The sequence below is a fragment of the Triturus cristatus genome, chromosome 8 (genome assembly GCF_964204655.1).
Source record: "Triturus cristatus chromosome 8, aTriCri1.1, whole genome shotgun sequence".
In the NCBI taxonomy this organism is placed as follows: domain Eukaryota; kingdom Metazoa; phylum Chordata; class Amphibia; order Caudata; family Salamandridae; genus Triturus; species Triturus cristatus.
In genome coordinates this window covers 1,230,868,556-1,230,891,223 of record NC_140591.1, presented here as the reverse complement: position 1 = coordinate 1,230,891,223, position 22,668 = coordinate 1,230,868,556, and the positions used below count along the sequence as shown (strand labels likewise).

Here is a 22,668-nt window from a genome sequence, read left to right as displayed (position 1 = left end):
GCGATAATTATCCTTGCGCTAAGAGCGCTGAGCGATAATTATCGCATGGCCTTGATGATATGGCCCTTGGAGTATTCCTGGCCCTGTGCTCTGATCACCACTCCTATGTTTCTGCACCTCATAAGGTACGACCTATGAAGGTACCAGTTGCGTTCATTGGGAACTGCATAGGGGACAAGTTGGATTTTGGTGGCTTGCCACTTTCAGGTTTCGGGGTTTCATCCTTGGGTCCTGCCATTTCTAATCTGACTGGGCCGATGCAACAGCAACATGGGATTTCTGTTGCTACTGATCGTTGTTTTTATATTTTCAGGGTGACAGTTGTGAGCAAGAAGAAAGGATTAGCAGGCCTCTCACTGTTTAGGGAAGGCAGAGCAGTTTGTAGTGTTAGTCTGAAAAATGAGTCCAAGTAGCCATACTTTTAAGAGCAGTAATCTATCGCTCTCTCTTTGGTTTTTGATAACACAGTCAAAATATTTTTTTTTCTGCCCGAACCCCTGGTTTGTTGGGGCATCTATGTTTCTGTATCTCTGTTCAGTGGGTCCTCAAAAATGCTACTATGGGAGGAATGCTAGATAGCTGTCAGTGTGGCTTGGTAACAGTGGCAGCCCTAAAGACCATTGAATACTGTCTGGCCAGGGGACAGTGTCCATCCGATTGGCATCAAGCTGTAGCATTTGCAAAGATGCTTCTGGTTTTAGATTCGTACCTTCGTATTAACCAGACAAGGGAGCATGTGTACAAGGAAATGTTGTAGCATGGAGCTATGTCAAATTTGGCTGTGCAGTGCCTCGACTTTTCCAAAATGCAGGGATGCGCTGAATTTACAACAATACAGCGCACCCCTATTTTTTCCCTAGAGCTGGCGCTAAAATTTGCTGCCTAGCACCAGCGCAGGCATTCTTGCACCGTAGTTCAAGGGTGCCTGCGTGGCAGGGTTTGATTGTTTAGATGCAGGAAGGTGCCCCTTCCTGCACATAAACAATCAATATTGGCGATTTCTTACTCCTATGTGTGCTGCAGAATGCAGCACACATAGAAGTAGCAAATCATCATTATTTAATGATTGTTTATGTGCAGGAAGGTATCCTTTCCTGCACATAAACACTCAATAAATAATGACGATTACTGCACATAAACAATCATTCATGGCGTTTTGCTCCTTCTATGTGTGCTGCAGAATGTTTAATCTACTGGCAATCTTTTGGCATGGCATTCCAGTCCATATTTTTTCACCCACGATGCCAGATAGGGACCAACCCTATGTATATCAGGCTTTGTCCTGGTTCAATAGGAATGTCCAGTCTGTCCTACTGCGCCAAGTCTCCTCTGCTTGGGGACAAAGGTACGACAGGGGCCTATACAGAGAAGGTCTCTTTGTTTAGATGTGGTATGCTCTTGCAACTGGATTTTTGATGGGTGATATGGGCCATATTCTGAAGTAAGTACTGAGATGACAATGGGGATGAGGAAGTAATCTAAAATAGCAGCTTAAAAAAGCATGCGAAGCCTTATTGTTAGTGTCCGCCATGGTCCTGCAATTTGAATTTACTCTTTCTTTCAACAGTGTGTGTCAGGAGCGTTGGCGATGAAACTTCAATTGTGTTTTCAGAAAACAATGACATTGCAACTGTTGAAGTACATGGGACCATTTCCATTGAGTGACAGGTTTTTCCACTGAAAGGGGATTATTCCACAGTACTTTTATGTGAGCTGTGAAAGAACTGCATTGTTTAATAAAATGAATGAACTATTCTCGCATATGTCAGGTTTACCCAGATGATCAGTGGACCCCTCCTCACACACAATGAAACTGCAATGAAACCTACATGCCTGTTCTCACACAACTCGTTCTTAGGAATGCCGGATAACATAGCTAAAGTGTTTTAAATTACATGCATGTTTGCATTAATCTGTAATCTTTAATATTGTATTTCTGCAAATTGCCCTAATTTCATTCCAAATGTTCAAAAAATGTCCCTCCTACTTTGAAAGTCATACTTGCAGGCTAACAGAACTTAAGGGGATTTTTTACAACACAATGTCGGAGCGCGGTGTTACTCCAAAATTGGTAATGCTGCGCCATATTTATAAAATTACATCGCAACCCTGAGTTTCCCATAGCACTGGCGCTAATAAAGCTGCCTAGCACCAGCACAAGCACAAGCACCCTTGCACCATGTTGCAAGGGTGCCTACACTGCAGGGGGGATTGTTTAGGTGCAGGAAGGGACACCTTCCTGTACATAAAAAATCTTGAAAGGCGAGTTGCTCTTTCTATGTGTGCTGCAGAACACAGCACACTTGGAAAGAGGAAAATAAGAGGAGAAATTAACAATTTATCCTCCTGGCGACAGTCTAAGACCAGGTATTCCCTGGTCTTAGTTTTTGACACTGCCCCAGCCTTATAAAAATGGGGCAGCTCCAAAAAGCAATGGGTGTTGTGGAAGAACTCCCCACTGCATTGCACGCTCCTTTCATGTTAAGTGAAGCGTGAAAAGGGGCCTCATTTACAAGGCGACGTTAAGCCATGTTAAGTGACTTAACGCCGCTTTTTAGGTCTCGCATAGGCAGCGCATGCGCTGCCTTTATGAGGCATCAAGTAATTAGTATTGCTAGTTAAACTCCACCCATTGCATTTCTCTTTGTTTTGTCACTTACCATTGGTGAAATCTGGCATTGCTCTTCGTAACTCGCTCTTTGTTGGCTAGTGGTCCGACACGTCACTTCCATTTTCTTCCATTTCTGGAGGAAGCAGCATCGATCAACTACTGTTAAGTTGCGCTGCAGGGCGGCATCTTTTAATATAGGCACTACTTTGGTTTTTTGTTCCATGGCGCCTGGTTCGTGCCCCTCACTCCTTGTTGTTCTCTGTAGGCTGAGGTCTTCCAGCCTGTACAGGGAGCCGCACCGGCTCTGCTGCTCCAGCCGCCTACTCTTGCACTTCGGCTCGTTTTTCAATTGCAGGCTGCCAGCGCCTGTTTTTTCACTGCAATCAATCAATTAATCCATCATTTGTAAAGCGCACTACATACCCGCGAGGGTCTCAAGGTGCGGGGGGGCCGCTACTGATCGAACAGCCAGGTCTTGAGTATCCTCCTGAAGGTCAGCAGGTCTTGGGTCTGTCGTATGCTCAGTGGGAGGGTGTTCCATGTCTTGGCGGCAAGGTGGGAGAAGGATCCCCCGCCGGTGGTGGTTCTTTGGATGCGCGGGACGGTGGGGAGTGCGAGGTCGGCGGAGAGTAGCTGGCGGTTGGGCATGTAGAAGGAAAGCTGTCTGTTGAGGTAGGCTGGGCCGGTCTTGTGGAGTAATTTGTGTGCGTGGATGAGGAGCTTGAAGGATATCCTCTTGTTGATGGGGAGCCAGAGCAGGTTTCTCAAGTGGGGGGTGATGTGGCCGTGTCGTGGTACATCGAGGATCAGTCGCGCCGAGGCGTTTTGGATGCGTTGTAGTCGTTTGATATGCTTGGTCGGGGCTCCCATGTAGAGGGCGTTTCCGTAGTCGAGTCTGCTGCTGACGAGGGCCTGGGTGACTGTCTTTCTTGTATTTGTCGGGATCCATCTGTAGATCTTGCGGAGCATACAGCCTCTCAATATAACGTACTGTGCACAACGATGCTCCTCTGATTCGTGTCCGGATGTTATTTGTTCTTGGGGTGCACATGAAACACACGCTCTCCGCACCCTGTAGAAACCCTCAACATCCTGTGCTTCTGTGCAAAATACTTAATCTCCCCGTGCCTAACAAAATCAATGTTCCGTCTGTAACGCCACTGGTGCTCATGTAAAGCACTCAGATACTTTTGGTCGAGTCCGCACATTATAAAAAACTGCCCAAAATAATTTAATAAACACCTGTGACATTATTACTTGTTTGCATCGTCCCCAGTCTCATTTGGAAATTTGAATGTAGAATTCACTGGTAAAGTCACACGGAATCAAGCACACGCTCTCTGCACCCTCCCTCTGCATTTGGAGTTCGGAGAGCGAAGCTCGTGCGACTGTGAGAATCACAAAGAGGGCAGCCTTTGGGCGCTAACATGCGCCACTATTTTTAAAGCCATTTTTAAAGCCCCTGTCCCGGCGTTTAATTGTTTTTCAATTGCAGGCTGGCAGCGCCTGTTTTTTCACTACAGCCTCTCAATATAACGTACTGTGCACAATGATACTCCTCTGATTCGTGTCCGGGTGTTATTTGTTCTCGGGGTGCACGTGAAGCACACACTCTCCACACCCTGTAGAAACCCTCAACACCATGTGGTCCTGGGCAAAATAGTTAATCTCCCCGTGCCTAACAAAATCAATGTTCCGTCTGTAACGCCACTGGTGCTCATGTAAAGCGCTCCTATACTTTCGGTCCGCGCTATATAAAAAACTCCGAAAAATAAAGTTAAGAAACACCAGTGACATTATTACTTATTTGCATCATCCCCAGTCTCATTTGGAAATTTCAATGTAGAATTCACTGGTAAAGTCACACGGAATCAAGCACACCCTCTCCGCACCCACCCTCTGCATTGGGAGCTCGGAGAGCGAAGCTCGTGCGACTGTGAGAATCACCAAGACGGCAGTCTTTGGGCGCTTTGCTGACTGCACACCAAGCGGGGAACAATGGGGCAGGTTTTTAACACAGTGCTTCTTACTGAAGATTCTACTGGAAAATGTTTTACTGAGATCTTGTAAAAACACTAGATGCTCAGCACAGCTTCGTTGCGCTATAGTTTATACATTACAAAGACCTTGTTGTGGTTTAGGATGGCGATATACAGCTTGAGCTCTTGTGATTAACGTGTCATATTGGGCCTACCCACTGCAATAGGATATGGCCTAACGGCTAAAGCGGTGGGCCTTGAAGTTGGGGGACCGGGTTCTAGTCTCGGTAGAAACCCTCAACAGCCTGTGGTCCTGAATGGCGTGTTTTTATAACTTTCTAGTAAAAGCCCTAATTCTGAGGCGTTATGATTTACTATGTACAAATCTCTTCACTCGTATGAAAGTTCACTTTTTCCATGTACGGCCAGTAAGTGCTGCTTCTAGGCGCTACCATACACTTTATCTGTGTGACAGGCCGGGGTGTCTCTTCCCCACCACAGGCCCCTGCTTCTAATCTCTTGTTCCACTCTGCCTCGGGCTGCAGTGCCCCACTGCTCCCTCCCAAACTGCCCATTTAAAATTAAAATGCCACAACAATGGGCAGTGACCATACCTCGCTGAGCAAATGCATTCAGCAGCAGTAAAAGTAAGGGTCTGGTGCCAGCCGCGGTGAGGTGGGGGCATGGTGGCTCGCTGCAGGGCGGGAGGGGCCGCAGGGATTTGAAGTCTGGAGCTAAACGGATAGGAAAGAAGTGACGACTGCGCATTTGTTTAGTGTACACAGTAAATCAATCGCGTCACAGAAGCTACAGAGGAGAGGCGGCCAAGGCTGAAGATTGAAGTTTAGGATAGCGGTGCATTGAGAGAGATCTGGTGCCCGTCAAGCCATAGTGTAATGGACAACGTTGGGCGCGAGGGCAGCGCTCAGCGTGGTCTCAGTACTGGAACATGGGAAGCTGCTTCTGAGCACTACTGAGGCTCCATGGCAGAGCTGTTTGGGGTCTCTGTACTGGAAGAGCAGGAGGCACACACTTCGGGACTGAGGAGTATTACAGCTTTACTTTGTCAAACTTTATCAACAGAATAGCAGGCTTTGCAGGTCCGGATTGCAGAGCTTCAAACCTCGCTCAATCAATGTGAGACACATACCATTGTGTAGGTTAAACCAACCTGCTGGAAGAACCAATCGGAAGCGGAATTCTAATGATGACAGCTAACCTTCAACAAGCATTTCCAATGCAATAGGTCTCACATTTACTTGAGTTTGAGCTATTGACATTGCAAATAACAATGCCTTTTATTTTTGTTTCCATTTTTAATACATAAATGAAAGGCATTCTCATTTACAATGCCAATACCTTAAACTTGTTTTAAAAGGCATTGCCCTTTACAATGCCAATAGCTCCAAAACTCGCAGTTGCAAGACCTATTGCATTGTAAATGCGAAGGGGATATCGCCACCAGAATGTCACTAAAAGGGACGTTATGGTGGTGATATCCCCTTGTAAAAAAGCCCCCTTATCTCCTCTATCTCATCTATTAATTCCACCATCCATCTGCATTAACTCACATACCCCCCTTAATCATAACTCCTAGCACCTATTAATTTCATTGTTCACAAAGAAGTTGGAGTAAATGCATGGAATTGATTTCTTGACAGCACAAGACTTATCCCAATGACCATTAACCACTGGATTAACCACAAAACCACAGGTTCTGGAGCGGTGTGCTGCCCGGTGCAGAATGCTTCAACGCCTCTTCAGTGGTAATAAGCGCTATATAAATGCAATAACAATGAGGCGTTTTATCTGAAAGAAGGGAGGTCTAAAGGGAGGAGTGAAGTGAAAGGGTATTGAAGAAGTGCATTTATGAAAGGGATGTTTATAATCTACAAAGAAGTGGTGCCCCCGAGCTGTGATAGACTCAATGCTGTTTGTATTTTAGGCATTTTGTTAGCCATCTTTACGCCATCTGAGTATTTAACGTGACAATGGTGCTAACAATATTGTTTACTGATTTTATTCACTTGGTTTCAAAATAAATTATTTTTTTACAACTATTGTATCGTGAATGTGTACGATTATTTTGCAGAATCAACTGATTCAGTTATACACATAATATGACATTTGTCTAAATGATATACATGGGTGGTTAATGGTCATTTATGCAGATCAATTGACTTATCTTGAAGTGCAGGATTGATTGGCTAATACTTGAGGGCATATCTTCTGATGTGGGAGACTTGAAGCAAAGCTCGCACAGGGATCGGTTCTGCATAACATGCTTTTTCATACATTTAGTTTTTTAAAGAATCCAAATATGCTCATGTCCTTGGATGGCAGCTGCTGAGTGTTACCCAAAGAGGGAGCGGAAAGGAATGATAGAGAGATGAAGAGAGGGTTGCAGGGAGGGTAAGAAAGGATGAGGGTATTTTATAAGAGGGATAAGGGGTTTTCAGAATTTTGCAGCACAGTAAGAAGTTTTCTTTTCCTCTCATTATTATGGTAGACCTTCAGTTTAACCCCTGCAACGTGGTTCCCAGTTCTCCCTGTCAAAGCCAGAGAGAGATGAACATTCAGTGACAAGAGATTACCTCTGATTCCTGGAAAAGTGGCGCAATCAAACCTTCATGGCCTGAGACATGCATGCTGTGGCTAAGCTACCACAGCCAACTTGGTATGAGGACCTCTCATAGGTGTTACAGACAACTCCTTTAAAAGCACCCTTGTCTCACCCTCCTGTAGTATGGGCCAAGCTTACTAAGAGGATGAGGCCACAGAATCTAATGGCCAGCTGCTGAATTATAAAGTGGGCACCTCTGTGGACTAATGCATCCACTCCAGGGATCTGTGTTTCAGCTCATGGTCACAGGTTTCAATCCCAGTGAGTCCACTCGGCCTTTTATCCTTCTGCGATCGATAAAATGAGCACCATTGAGTTGGTAACAAGAAACATATGCTTTATACATACTTGTTATGTTATGTTTAATGTGGTAGGGGTTGTTAACATTAAGGTCTTTGAGAGTGATACAGTGGGACCTGAATTTGATTCTGTTATGTTATGTGTATTTGTAGAGCGCTCTATCACCCAGGAATGTGTCCTTGTGCTGAGGAAGGGTCAATTGGGGCCTAGCCTAGGACTACGCTAGAGGAAGTCTTCGAGCAGCCATGTCTTTAACTTCTTGAGGAATTTGAGTGAAGAGGCAGGACTCTGGCCTTGGCAGGCAGTCAACAGCGTGTTTCAATACAGGCGTGTTGCCTTTATATGTGTCAGTTTGTAAATAAAATGGATAAATGTAGTTTAATTGAGTAATGTTTGATGAAGGCGGGCTGAGGAAGGCTAACGCGGAGCAGGCTGGCATAATACAGCCTGCTTTCTACTAAATGTATTGTTAAAACGTTCAAAGATTATGTCCCACTAGTACTTAAACGCAAGAGTCTGTATTTTCCTGATGGTTTACTTTTAGCTTGCAGCAGTTTTTACTGGACATAGGTATATAAGAATTGATTTGTACATAAGTCCTTTTTCTCTGACTATCATATGTTAGTCTTTACAATGCACGGTGCACTTTACATTGTTGGAAGGCTCTCCAATAATATATTAAGGCCGAAGAACTTTGACCTTCTTTCTCATATAATTGTCCTTTTGTTTGCAATGTTCATTGTATCTGTGGCTGTTTCACTGAGAGTAATTGTTTGTATGTTTTAAATTAATCCAGTGAGTATTCACTGCAAGACATTATGAGGTTATTTCTAAAAGCGCCTAGCACAAATATTGCGTTTTAACAATGTAACTTTTATCTGTGTTATTTGGTACACTTTGATTGTTTTTTTTTTTATGAACCGAATAAAGTCTTTTGAATTATTGGATGATAGCTGAACAGCAGTAGACCAGTTTTAACCATCTGCAAAAAGGTAACTCTAATAACAAGCATTGGCAAAGTCAACAGGTATAACGCTGGCACATGAGCTCTGGCAAAGGAAATGAAAAATGCGTGTTGCAATGCAAATCAAATCAATAAAAATGTACTTTGTCTATACAATGCCTAGGTGCGAAAAATAATAAAATACCCTTTGACAGAGTGTACTTTTCAGATGTAAAATGCCCCTGCTAAATTCCAATCGAATTGGAAGAACACATCCAAAGGGCCAGTAAAAAGAAGGTGGAGCTCAAATACTCCTGTGGACTGATCCAAGATGTGACTGATAAATTGCAGGTTGTGAGCCAAAGAAGCCAATGGCTGAAATAGCCTGACCCAAAGCCCCTTAGATCACATATAGAAAACAATATGTTAACCAGGAATGATACACTTCAAACCTAAACATGTCACGGACCTGAAAGGATACCCCAGCATACCTTTCCACTGTTTAGCGGGATTTGCATATGCATTTAAGAGCACAGGGCTGTGCCTTGCATCTAGAAAGTGTTTACAAATGTAGGGGTTAATCCTCAAAGAAAGTCATAAATCTCTACGTGCATGTGTATGAACTTGCATGGGCACCAATTTACATCTTTCAGGAATCCACAAACTTGTCCAACAGCATTCATGAAAACCTGCGACAGGAATGGTTTAGAGGATTTCTAAATATGTTTATACGATTAGCTTTCCATGTGTGTACATTTGCTCATGTGGAAATGCTTTCATATGAAATAATTTCCACTTTCATTTTTTTTTTCTCCAATTGATGCAGAAACTCCTGTGCCAAAACTTCCACCAATTCTGTGGGTGTTCCATTCCCGTTCCCACGCTGAAAAGGGATGTATTGCTGTCCTTTTCAGGAGCAATTATCCATCCAGTTCCAGAGATGGAATGACTTAGAAAGTGCGAACACCCACTCCAAGCCCCTGGAGTGATATTTACTCATGCTTGATAGTAAACCTTCTTGGAGTCATACTACACAGGAGCACATGGATTTACGAGTGTAAGGTTCACCTTTTGTGAATAACACACTTGAGTGTCAAGGCATTTGTGATGTACGTCTGACTTACACAAATAGCTCTTTGAATCAGGCCTCTTGGTGCTTTCCGCGGTTAAACCAGCTTTACATGTAATTTTCCCCTAGCATATCTATTATCTTTGTAAAAAATGGCGAAAATAGATAAAATGTGCTTTATTATCTTCCACTGCTTTGCCGTTTAGTGATAATTTCAAGAAACCTTCATTGTATTAATAACGTAAAGATACATATGATCCTTGTGCAGGGCATATAAATGATATTTGCTATGCATACGTCATTCACTAATAAGATCTCAATTTTTCTTTGTTTCCCTGTAGTCATATTATATTTGAAAATCACACAGACATTCATTTGGAGAGCACAAGATATGAAAGGGTGTCTTATACAGCCTATGAGAGAGATATTCATTGTATTTATATAGCGCTTCATATTACTGACTAGGCCCGGTAGCGCACTAGTGGATGGGTAACACAATATGCCCTAGGTTGCGCTTAGTAGAAGGGATGATGGATTGTGACGTGTCTAAGTAGGTAGTGTTTCAGTATCAAACATGGTGGCCAGAGCGGTCGGGCTCGTATTCTATCTGTCACTGCGCTTAAGCCGGCATTGGAGTGAAGACGGTGAGGGGAGAATTGACCCTCTGCGGTCAGCTCTGCCAGTGGTAGAGCATTCCAGACTTTTTTGCTGTACTTGAAATTACCTGACTAACCAGAGGATGGCAACGTCCAGGATAAAGAAAACAGGCTGGTCTTGGTCCTAAAGTGTAAATACCCCTTGTTAATAAGCAGGACCTAATTCGCGTTGTACTTTGTAAGCCATGAATTCAGAATTGAAGTCAGAATGTCATAAGTCACCTGTCAAAATTATACAGAATTTATGTTTTATCCTGCAGGACACACCCTTACAGGACATCACAAATCACCATTCTGCACTAAGCATTTTTTCTTCCACCAATAGAAAAGAGCCCACAGGTGGCACTTGGAGAGTTCAACAATGTTGACACCATTGCTTGAACAATCAATTCCAGGTCAAAGCATGTGGTTAACTGACAGCCTACTAAGGGCCCTTAGTTAACAAATCACAGATCTAATGTAGCTGTAACCTGTGTCTTGCACCTGCTTTATGCAAGAACTAGATTATAGCAATCATCTATTACTCACAATTAATTATTTATGGCTCACATTTATGACATACATAAAATTTACTCCCAAGCCGTTTTATACACTGGCAGATATCTAAGGTTATATCAAAACCCCTTTCAGCATCTGTTACATGTGCAGAATGGGGACAGGCCCCCTTTTCACTCACATTGCACTACGTAAAGCCCATACACTAACTTGGCAACTTTATGCGTTAGAACTAGTGCATGAGCTGCAGCCAGCAAGGGTCAGAAGTACCAGTATATAGTGGCAACATACATGGGTGATGCCAGTTGGATCTCTCCTCTTTGTTGCTTCCACTTGGAAATTACTGATAAATGTTGCCAAATGTATCACCGGTATCCTCGCACTAAAGTAATTGAACAGGACTATACTGTTATTATTTTTTGACTATAACATGGTACTCCTTTTTAAATTATCAAAGCATTTCAGAGGTTAGAAGAGGATTCCAATGGACTGATGGTCCAGCTTAGCAAAACACGACGTGTGTTTGTACAGAGCACGTTCACCTTTGGGCATCTTGGTGCTGCAATGACAGGTCTGTATTATTAGCATTCTCAATGGTTCTCATTCATCTCACCTCAGAGGGTGAAAGACTGACTGGATCCACCAGAATTTGAACTACGACCATGAGATCATTTACAGATCTATGGAGTGAATGCATTAGCCCACTGAGCCTCAAGACCCAGCTCAGCAAGAAGATCCTTTGCAGAATCATAAACAAGGTGTTCTACCTTCATGCAAACAAAACATGTGAAATGCAGCAAATGTTAAAAACCACCTGTAATATTAGTGATCAAGCCATATGGTGACAGGACAGGGCGTGTAAGTTATGTTTGTTTCCCAGGCATATCTGAGAGGCTGCTAATAAGCACATCTCATTGGCTATCCTTCTGTTTCTCCTGAATAGTGAGCCTCCTTTTCATTACTCTACATTTACTGGGTGCACGTTGTCAGGCTCCATGTCTATCTGTCGCAGGCAGACCTCCACTCCTGCCGTTCTGATGAATTTTTGCCAATCAACCACTAATGCGTATGCTTCTATTGGTCACAAGCCCAGCTTATGCCTAGGAGCAGAACTGCCAGCTCCAAACACCTGCACAGAAACTTCTAGTGACTATGTCAAGTGCTTAGTTATATGTATAGGTCTGCACAGCACAAAACATAACAGATCTGCTACTCTGTCAGTTATTCTGCCGATTCACTGAAACACGAGTCGCTGAACACAACTTTATCAATAAACATTGGCAGAGCCAGTAGGCCTGACTTTGGATTAGTCAGTGCTTGTTTTGTTTTGTGATGGTTTTTGCCAAGTTTTTTTTGTTGAGGAAGTAGCGAGCCCTCATCATTCTAAAAAAGCAATGGCTAAAAGCTTAATGTTTTTTTACATTTTTTAGTTTCAAAAAGCACATATTGCCTTAATAGTCCTTGGCACTTACAGGAACTACTTTGTGTTTCATAACTCATAATAAAGTAATGAATTAGCCAATGGCTGAAGTGGTCTGACCCATTTCCCCATGCTATAAGCTGTACTAGGTGTAAAAAAATGTGAATGACAGACCCATGGATGAAGAGGGCTGGCTGAAAGTCACGAGAAGTGTATTACACATATAATAGTACAATTAAAAGGTCTTGGCTAATGTCAGATCTAAAAATAAAAATGTTGAAAGTGTGCTGTGTGAAAATTGTTCCTGAGACAGAAAGAATTTTGTGGACGGGGGTGGGGTGGCTGGGAGGCAAGTGGACATGGGCAGAAAGGTCAGAAAGACATGAACAGAGCCAATAGGAGATTATTTTGAGAAGGAAGAGAGAGATAGAAGTCCAATGAAGACCAATCTTTCCTTTGTAAGATTTCAGTAAAATCCAGTTTATTTTACCATGCAGAAAGGCATGCCTGACCCACTTAAGAAACGGAAAATACCATTTCTTTGCAAAATGTGTGAAGCTTTTAGATGCTTGGACAGCAGGCACTTGTAACTTACCAGGTTCTTGTCCAAGCCGCCAGGCATTGATACGCTCCTAATGCTGACAGCATCCTCGTTTCCTTCTGAATAGGATCCATTCAAGTCAATTTCAGACCTGCTCCGATCTATAAGAAAGAGACAATCACAGTACTGTAATGGCTTTTCAGCCGCAAGCACATTATCTGACATTTTCATCCGCTTAGCTGGTCTTTTGAAGTGCTACTGAGTAGCTCAACTACATCCAAGTTTTGAGAGGTTAGTTCTTCATGCAGGATACAGGGACTTCCTGCATTTACATTTTCAATCAAACAGTTGCAAAAACTGCATCACTTCAGTCATCATACAAATGATAGGTGTTACTGGCCAATAGATACCCATTGTGGCGGGCGGGCAATGCTGCTACTGTGAATCTTCTGCCTGCAGGAGCCCCACCCACTACCGCTAGAGGCAGGTTTAGGTTCAATTTGCATTTGGTTATAAATCAAATCTCTTCCTCTATCACTGCCCGAAAAAACAGTCTATGCTAATCATTTCTTGAGTGATGTATCAGGGTGGAACTGGTGGATGCGTGGGGATGCAAGGTACCCTTATGAAGGTGGCCACAGGTGCACTAACCCCATGGGGACACTCCACAGGATCCATCAAGCAGACTGAAACAAGTCAAAAAAACACACACGATCCAGGACACCCCCCCCCCCCCCTCCCAGTGGACTAGAAAAATTGAATATTGCGCTAGAGCAGAGAAATGTGTTTATAAGGCCGAAGCTGGTCACAGAAATATGAGAACATTTGGGGCAGTGGATTAAGTATTCTCAACAGGTCTTTGGCCCAAACCGATCAGTCTCTTGTTAAATTGCATCAACAATGATTACGAATTCGAGTTCTCTGCTGATTCTATGGTGACAAGGCAAGTGAAATGCATATTTTGTCTGTGCTTGTTTTTTTTAAAACTGCTAAAAAGTATTTATTAAAAAATCACTCCACTCGTCCTTTCTCATGTTCATAAAGTAGTGAGGGAATACATCCTGTATTCCATCTCTACCTTGCCATTCACTATAGACCAATGTAAAAGGCTGTCTGGCTAATGAGTACAAGTTCAAGAACAACCATATCACTCCACTAGCTGTTCACGGCAGATGAATTCTGTTAACTTAGGACAGATCATTTGACGAATTGAGGGGTGCTTTTTATACAACCATTAAACAAGCAGCAGCAAAGGACCTTTTGCTAAGTAAAATGATTAAGCATTTTGTTTTAGAAACAGATGAAAAACAGAATATTGTTTGCCTACTTGAAAATATTTTGAGAAAAATACCAACAAGTACATTTTAAAAAAACACGCATCTGGGCGAATAGTTCAACAGGACTAAGGTAATAGGTTCACCTACAGATTCTGTTTCCCCAGCCACTTTTATTTACATTTAAATAGTGTATGCACACTTGTGTATGTATTGTCTATTAACGGCAGGATTTCAGCCAATATTTACTTTCCATTGGTCTACACTATTTACACAATGACACAAAGAAGAGAAAAATATCTTTAGCAAAGAAGTTCTTTCTACAGTAATCACAAACTGTGGTTGTTTGCAGACAAGTTAACAAGTCACCGCTGTTATTGCCAAATGTGTATTAAAGGCAGTACACAAAGCCTGACGTGTGGCAATGGTCTGAGGCATCCAGACCTAAGTCTCATGCCCGACATTCCTGGGGCAGCGCCCTCTGAGGTTAGCTGAATGAAGTGGCCGTAATCCTTGTGCAGACTCGGCAGATAAAATGTGGACAGCTTGAACAGGTCACTCTCATCTTTAGAAAGTTTACCACTCTATAGAGTGCTTTCTACTACATAAAATGCACTAACACCTATTTCTATAAGAAGCCAGTTGGAAATCTAACTTTGAGATATTGCAAGAGGCCGCCTTAGTAGTTATGAAAACCTCATTTTATTAATGCTTGAAAAAAGTTCAATAACTAGTACAACGAGACAGAAGGCTTTGGGTTGCATTCTTTAACCACTGTCTGTCACGGTTTTTCATGAAATGCCATTGCTTGGATGGGAGGTCCATCAAGGCCATGGCATTTTGTTGATGTTTGGACTGTACCATTTGTATATATCTTGGCGATGGGTATAAAGCAGACTAGAACCACTGTGTGCTCTCTGATGTACTTACTCTGCTGACACATATTTAAATGTATGCCTTATGGCGTTTTTGTATAGGAAAGGCATGCTGTCTGGTTGCCTTGGCCCATCATAAAAACACTGGGATATTCACTAATTCCCCTTACACGTTTATTTGTAATTCTTCATTGCTATTATACATTGTGTTAACAACTTTTTTGTTCACTTGAGCTCTCTCTCAGAGTGGCCAATTCATTTCGTTGTGGCCCAGGATCAGTTTACTTTCATCCACTTTATCTGGCTGCCGAAACTCTGGATGAACTTTGAATCAAAATAAGGAACTGCTGGGGGAATTTAGCCTAGAATTACCAATCCCCAGGCAATTCACCATTTCTTAGTGGACCTTTAGATTCCAAATCGTAATGGGAAGGATTTTCTTGAAGGCATATTTCAACTTAAGGACAGAAATGAGGGCTTCTGAAACTGTATTTACATTTTAAATAAATTCATGTACTTTATTCTTGCCATATTTTCAAAAAAGGCCAATATGTGAATCACAACTGCCACATTGCGTCTTCAGGACCAATGGTTTTATAGATATGATCAGAATCGTCAAAGTAGCTTTTTGAATCATTCTGTAATGTGCAGTCTCATGTCGTAGCAGGACCAGTTTTTTTTCTCAGTGTGGTTGGATGTATTTGGGCAATATGCCATAAACTCTATTCAGAGAATGAAGGAATCATTGGTCTGTTACTGTGGTTTAAGACTACACATTATGGAATGATTTACAGACGTACTTTTATGATTCTGATCATATCTTTAAAATGATTGTCCCAGAAGAAGCAAACTGGTAGCTGTGAAACATTTGTTGGCCTTTTTTTGTGTTATGACAAGAATGAAGTAAATTAATCAATTAAAACAGTTGAATACAGTATCTAAAGTGCTCCTTTTGTCCTTGGAAGACAGCACTTCAGTGTTCCACTGGTTGCAGAATTTGATGAACTGACCCATTGTGATATAACATGATTTACAACACTTACTCCACCTTCTGCCCCCTTTCATAACACTCTTTGAGGGTACTACTTAACTCTGGTAAAGCAGTCTGTTGGGGAAAAAGGCCCGACACCCAGCGACTATTTTGCTGTAACCCAAGATGTTGTTTCACTATGTGATTTCCTTCCTAGAATAGTGGAGGCAATATATAGTGTTCGCCAAATATTGAAAATACTTTCCCTAACAAAAAGCAGACCTATTTGCCTTACACATGTTTGTTTAGTTTGGCTTAGCAGTAGACCTGGGCGGAGTTCGCAGAGTTCCATGACAAAAGAACTCCACCACGCTCTGCAGAGTTCAACAAGCATTGGAGTGAGGTAAGTAGAGCTGCCCACACTGATTTTTAGCGCCAGGCATTTGTCCTGCACTGTAAAATCAGCGCAAATGGCACCACGCACAGCGCAATAGGGCGCAGCTTCCTTCTGCCGCGCAAGTAAATGTTCTACTCGAGTGGCAGCTTCCACAATGCTAGCGGAAGGTTTCTCAACGGGAGTGGTAGCAACCTGCCCGCAGTGAGAAATCTAGCCGGGAGGTGGTCTAGAGCAATATTTTCCTCACCCGTGCTCGTCAACTAGAGAGGAAAAACTCCACTCGATGCCGCCATGTGGAGTGTTTCAGAAATTCAAATTCTATGCGAAGCTTGGAATGGGGAAAACTTGGTTGGGAACATGCAAGTATCATGAATGCCATTATCTTAAGATGGTGATTGTGTCAATAATTCTACTGTCACTCTTATTGGTTTAGTACAATAAAACCTAATTTCTCCTCCACCAGACCATAACATTCAACAATAAATTCCTATGAGCAACAGTAGATACAGAAACTATGCAGCCAAACCGATTACTACCCCAATTTGCATATAATTATCAAGCCCTTCTCTTGTCCTTTCTTCTGACTAAAACCAGAAGCCAACATATGTAACTACTGATTCTGATCTCAAGGTTCTAAAAATACCTTTATTTTTTCATGTCTTTAAACTTGTTTTGAAATTTCACAGGTTACAGGTAATGTACTTCAACACTGTGCAGTTCAAAGAGTTGAGTGTAGGTCATCAAGGATACAGAAAGAATACATGGCTGTTAGTTGGAGAAATGGGAAAGTGGTTAGGAGCCACAGCCTCAGGCTGAAAAAGAAAATTGGTGTCAAGAAAGCCATAAAAGCAAAAACAGTAAGTCAAATAACATTGAGTTCCCATTTCTAAGTGGGCAAGATTTCCTGCCCTCTCCAACAGGTTGAGGTGTCTTGCTGCACTGCGTTGCGTGATTTTTTGATAAATATGTCCCTTGGTGTAATAAAGATAACCAGAAAGTAATCCAGTTCTGGGAGGGGCACTTGTCCACAGAGCTTTCTTATCAGCAAGAGGAGCTGTTGATTGAAGAAGATTAGCACAAGGAAGCAAAAATTCCTTTGATAACAAGATGCAAACTATATGTAAAACCTTTGCAAGAAAATGGAGCTATGGTGAGGTAAAATATATGACTTCATTCAGAAGAGCTCAGAAAGCCGAGAGCTACGACCAAATCCCAACTCGGTGTAGTAAAATCAGATCGAAGTAAGTTTATTTCATGTGCTAATGAAACATCAAAAGTTCAGTTTTCACAAGAACTCAAGTAATCTGAAAGAACGACTCTTCCCGGTCACAGGTCCTCGCTGATGACATTTCTGTTTCTTAGAAGTAAAAGGGTGAGGCAGTGGTGTGACAAAACTTGAGGGGGCTCCCCTGCAAAGTACTTGGAGGCCCCCCGCCATCTTCGGGGCCCAGTCGGGAGCTCTTAGCCCCTGCCCGTGCAGGGGGCCCCTATTATCAGGGGGCCCCTGGCACTGCGGGCCTGTGGGGGATTTTGTTACGCCACTGTGGTGAGGTGCAAAAAGCGCTCTATGATTAGCGCTGTGGGAGGCCTGAGCTGCGCTCCCCATAATCCCCATAATGCTTGTGGTTCATTTTTTTTTCAGGGCGGCACGACGAGGAAGGCCTGAAGCTAAGCGGCTCTGAGTGCCTTAGCATGAGAAACAGCGCCAGACGCCGCAAGCACATCTCCTCGCAGGCGGTAAATGATGCGTCAAACAGACATGAACAAGCAGAAAATGATAACTGAATGTAAATGATGCAGCCATGATATGTGTCTTTTTTTTTTTTTAAATGCCATTATATTGGAACAGAAAGCTCCTTCTCCCATGCTGTACGTAATGGCCCATGTATAATAGTTGCGTAGCAGGGTGGTTTCAGGACGTGATGCAAGCAAGAAAAACAAGCCCCCCATCTACTGATATGACGGTCATAAACAGTAGGCCCCTCACAACTCACTTCCCCGGTGCCACTGCACCTGCTGCGATATTTATACCTATAGCCCTGTTGTATCATCAGATTAACATCGGCACACTTGTATCTTGTTGCTGCAAACCCTAAGAAGAATGGTCTACTATCACATTACGAAGAACATATTCCAAACTCTAAGGTAAGATGACTGTGTGAATGTGCACCTAAATTCTGATGTACACAAGTTTAACTTACTGAATATCAGCTTGATTGAAGGGTAAAGGCAGTGCTTAATTTCTGAACAAATAAGTGCCAGGGCTCTCGTCAGGAGATCACTGCATCTTACTCCCCCTTTGCCCATGCCAGCGCTGCCAGTGAGAGCAACAACACAACTACTAACCATCACACTCCTATCTGTGTGACAATTTGGATTATTTCAGGACCCAGTGCTATAGAAATGGCTTGTTTTGCAGTCAATAGTCATTTTTAATGTATATTAAATTAATAATTGACTGCTGTTGTGGGCATCTCTAAATTAGCTACAAAGCGCCACAAGCGCTGGTGTTGACAATTAAGTGCCACCGTCTCAAATTAAGCACTGGAAGGAATTCGCAAAAGATGGCTTTGTACTCTTCATTCAAATTACCGATTTGTAATATCACCCTGCTACAGTGTAATATTACTCAGCAGTGTGTCTCCTATCACTTAAGAGATAGTGGGTCTTCACAAACCTCCACATGATCAATTTCCACAGCGGAAACCGCGTTAAATTTACTCCTGCGAAGGGCATGGCTATACCATTTTCCAAAGTGAGTCTGTGGATGAAAAATCCCTAAAATTCCTAGCAGTGGAGAAGAAGCGGTTTCTCCACACTCAAACACATTTTTCTGCAGGGGGAAGAAAGTGCAATTGCACCAATACTTCTGCACTTTCACATGAATAATGGTACATTATGTACACATAGTCACGTTGAACTGCCTCAACATCGACCTACTTAGGAAACCATAAACGTTTTCCAAGACTACTTGTGAAAATAAGTGACTGTCACTTTTGTGAATTACTGAAACACATTAGTCTGCAACCATACGAGGTAGTAAAGTATGGCTGCAGATGTATAAAATATATTTGTAAAATGGATCAACATTAGTATGGCTATCATTACATTTGTACTGAAAGTATAACACAAATGTGTTCAACTCAAGTTTAAATTCATGCATTAGGGTATAAACCAAGGGCATTTTCTTGAATAACCTATACATAACCAGTGCTTAGGTTGAGCCGACAGTTGCAGGTGTGGCCCACTGGCGCTCACTTTTGGGGACCGGCACTTATTTTGTTCTTATCAGACATTGACACAGAGCGAGAGAGGGAAACTCACAAGCGGCAAAGAAGAAGGAGGAGAAAGATGGAAAACTGTGACAAAGGGAGAAATTTGGAACCTGCAAGAGTGAGATAAAGGGGCAGGGAGTGTCCAGTGGTGGATAAAAGAGTCATCAGGTGGAATCAAGACTACACAGCCTTGGTACTCATGATGATGATATTCAACAGTGCCAGCCACAGGCTTTTGAGCACCACTGTGGGCCCCAGCACTTCATTTAAATTTTAAGCAGTGTCAATGTACTTATTCATTAATTTATCTTTTCACAGATTTAGTGGAAAGACTTAGCAAAAAGAAGGAATCCCTCCCTGTGAATATGTGTTATAGATTTATTAATATTAGTTCAAATAATAGGGTCAGTAGAACTGTCCTTAGTTTCAGTTTTGGTTATAGCACTGGAACTAGCTCTAGTGTACCACTAGTAATAGCAATACTTGTTGTAAGTCCAAGCTGTACGTGAAGCAGTAAAAGTATCTGAAGCAGCAGAAGTACGACGAGTAGTCGGGTCAGTAGATGTGATGGCAATAGTACTAATAACTGTAGAACTTGCATTAGCAGTAGTAGGGGCATATTATCAACGGCCAGCGATAATTATCGCTGGCCGTTCTGTTCATGAGAATTGTTATCGCCGGCTATCGCAGATAATTATCGCCATGCTAGCGCTGTATTAACAACGCATAGCGCAATGGCGATAATTATTCCTACGATAGCGTTGTTTTCCATGGAAAACGGCGATAACCTTGCTGATACGACCCTGTGGTCGTATCAGCATAATCCACCTCCAATATAAAGTATAGGTAATTGATCATTTTTGCAGACGTTAGTTTTTGGTGAAAACCGCGGTCTTTGCCAAAAACTAACGTCTGCAAAAATGCCTGGGCTTCCTTGCAAATATCGCGATGTGCACATCAGCGATATTTACAAGGTTGTTCTGCCCAGTGACGCCCACTTTGCATCTCATTAGAGATGCAAAGGGAGGTGTCGAGTAAATGGGTGCTAACATGCTCTAATGCATGTTATCACCCTCTTGTTAATAGGACGAAAACATTATCTCCTCTTTTTTAGCCCTTGATAATATGCCCCGTAGTTCTTTAAGCCATACTAGTACTCGGAGAAGCATTTGATGCACCAAATGTAGTACCAGTATAACAGAAGAAGCGGTTCTGGCACAAGTAGTAGCAGCACATGCTTGTTGCACTACTAACAGCAGTAGTACTAAGATCACATTTACTTGTAGAAGTAGTTGCACTATGCATGTCGGTACTACAATTATTGTTAAGAAAACCCAATAGATATATTATTAGTAATGCCAATAGTGGCATGAAAGGTATCATTAGCAGTACTAGTGGTGCAAGGCTACTTTAAGGGACAATGCATATCCTCCTCATCTTTAGGCTGAATGAAAACAAAAAGTATTTTTCCACATATTACTTGAAAAACATGGGCACATATTACTTAAAAAACATGGGGATGCGATTGGAATCCATAGCACTGACTCAGTGCAATAGCCGTACATACAAAGTTGGCAGGATTTTTAGAGGAAAAGGCAGTGGGTGAAACTGACTCAATTTCATAAGTAAATTTATCCCATGGTAGTAGATGTGAACTGACGTTGTAGGATGCCTTAGGGAAGCATCCATTAGCGTAACCCTGAATAGTTTGCAAAAATAACTTGTCAGAAGAGGCAATTTTTAAAATATTTATAATAAAGCTAGTGGGGATATGCAGGAATGTGTGAGGAGTCTTTTCTTAATGGTAGACATTTAGGGCATGTCTTGTTGATCCTCAAGTCAACATATGATAGCTGCACTCAGAACATACGTGTTTTTGCTCCACCAGGCACAGGGTGGAAGGATTAAAGTTTCATGTGTAGTGATGTGGATGACATCACCGATATGTCCAGGAAAAAAAATAAGTTGCATGCTCGATTTGGTTCCTAGGTGTCAATTTCTACATGTGTAAAATGGCTGCTTACAATAAGGGTAGAAATGATCACAAGGTATGGTGAGGCACAGAACACAAACTGTCTGAGAACCCCAATTCAAGGAACAATTGAACTCAGCTTGCACACAGCTCTGTCCCACAAATTAGGTTTGGCTTTTGGATAGGGCGTGCACATTGACAAAGAACACCCATGTAAATACTGGAAAAGATCACACTTACATGTACGTATGCATAAACAGCAACACACCTACAGATATCTAAGCACTCATTCCGACCTTGACCACTTTAGAATAATCTTGCTTATCACATTTGTAGGACCGCATGGTTCTATGTATTCAACACAACATGTGTCCAGACCTGACCGTTCCTTCTGCAAACCATTGTTTACAGTCTTGCCAAGTTGGATTCCCCTTGATCTGTGTTTATTTGTGCAATTTTGTAGCAAACATACAAAAAAACATGCATTGTCAGTTGTTATAGTGTGAGACTTTTGAATACAGGCTTTTTACATTTCACCACACCTTTAAATAGATACAATACATTCTTCTATGGAGTTATAAGAAAGAGCTAATAAACAACTTGTCAGAGTCAAAAAGTGCACTGACACTGCTAAGGGACACACTCAGGCTGTTACAGCTTACGGTCTTCCTTCAATTGTGGTGGAGGAACATCATATTGTTTTACACACACCACCAATGTTAACAGATGTCATATTAACAAGTTTTTAAAGCTAAACTTGGGCATTTCATCTGCCTTCTTCTGTCGCTCCACCAAACTCAAAGGTAACTCAAAGTTATCAATTACACACTGCAGACTTAACATCCTGATTCTTATTTCTCCAGATAAAGCAAGTAGCATCCATTAATCCAAATCTAACAACCAATGGCAAATCGTAAAGGTCTGGCTTGTTTTTTCAGATATTTGACTAAGCCATAGAGTAAAATAATTTTTTATCTCAGCAGCATCCTGGCACCAGGAGCAGGAGAGGTACTGGTCATGCTGAATCTTAGTAGTTGCACGACAACAGCATCAGAGAAGCCGCTTTGTGTGCTGAACGTCTACAGTGACCTGGCGATGGCAGCAGGAAAGCTACCGGGGGCCACCAAATGTGTTTGCTAGGGACAACAATTAGTCGTTCCCCTTAGGGACACTAAACTCTACCTTTAAGGGAACAATCCACTGGCATGCCTAGAAGCCACACCCTGTTGTAGAAGCCCAGTGCTCTGTATGGAAAGGAGAGCCCAGAC

The 22,668-nt window shown here is 42.3% G+C and overlaps 1 protein-coding gene across 2 annotated transcripts in view; it reads right to left on the bottom strand.

The window, feature by feature from the left end:
* SYTL5 (synaptotagmin like 5) overlaps positions 1-22,668 on the bottom strand; it is a 725,724-nt gene that overhangs the window by 186,390 nt on the left and 516,666 nt on the right. For both annotated transcript variants that reach the window (XM_085622910.1, XM_085622911.1), the window contains one exon: positions 12,692-12,798. In XM_085622910.1, the coding sequence (XP_085479036.1) occupies positions 12,692-12,798 (107 nt within the window). The remainder of the gene's footprint in view (positions 1-12,691; positions 12,799-22,668) is intronic.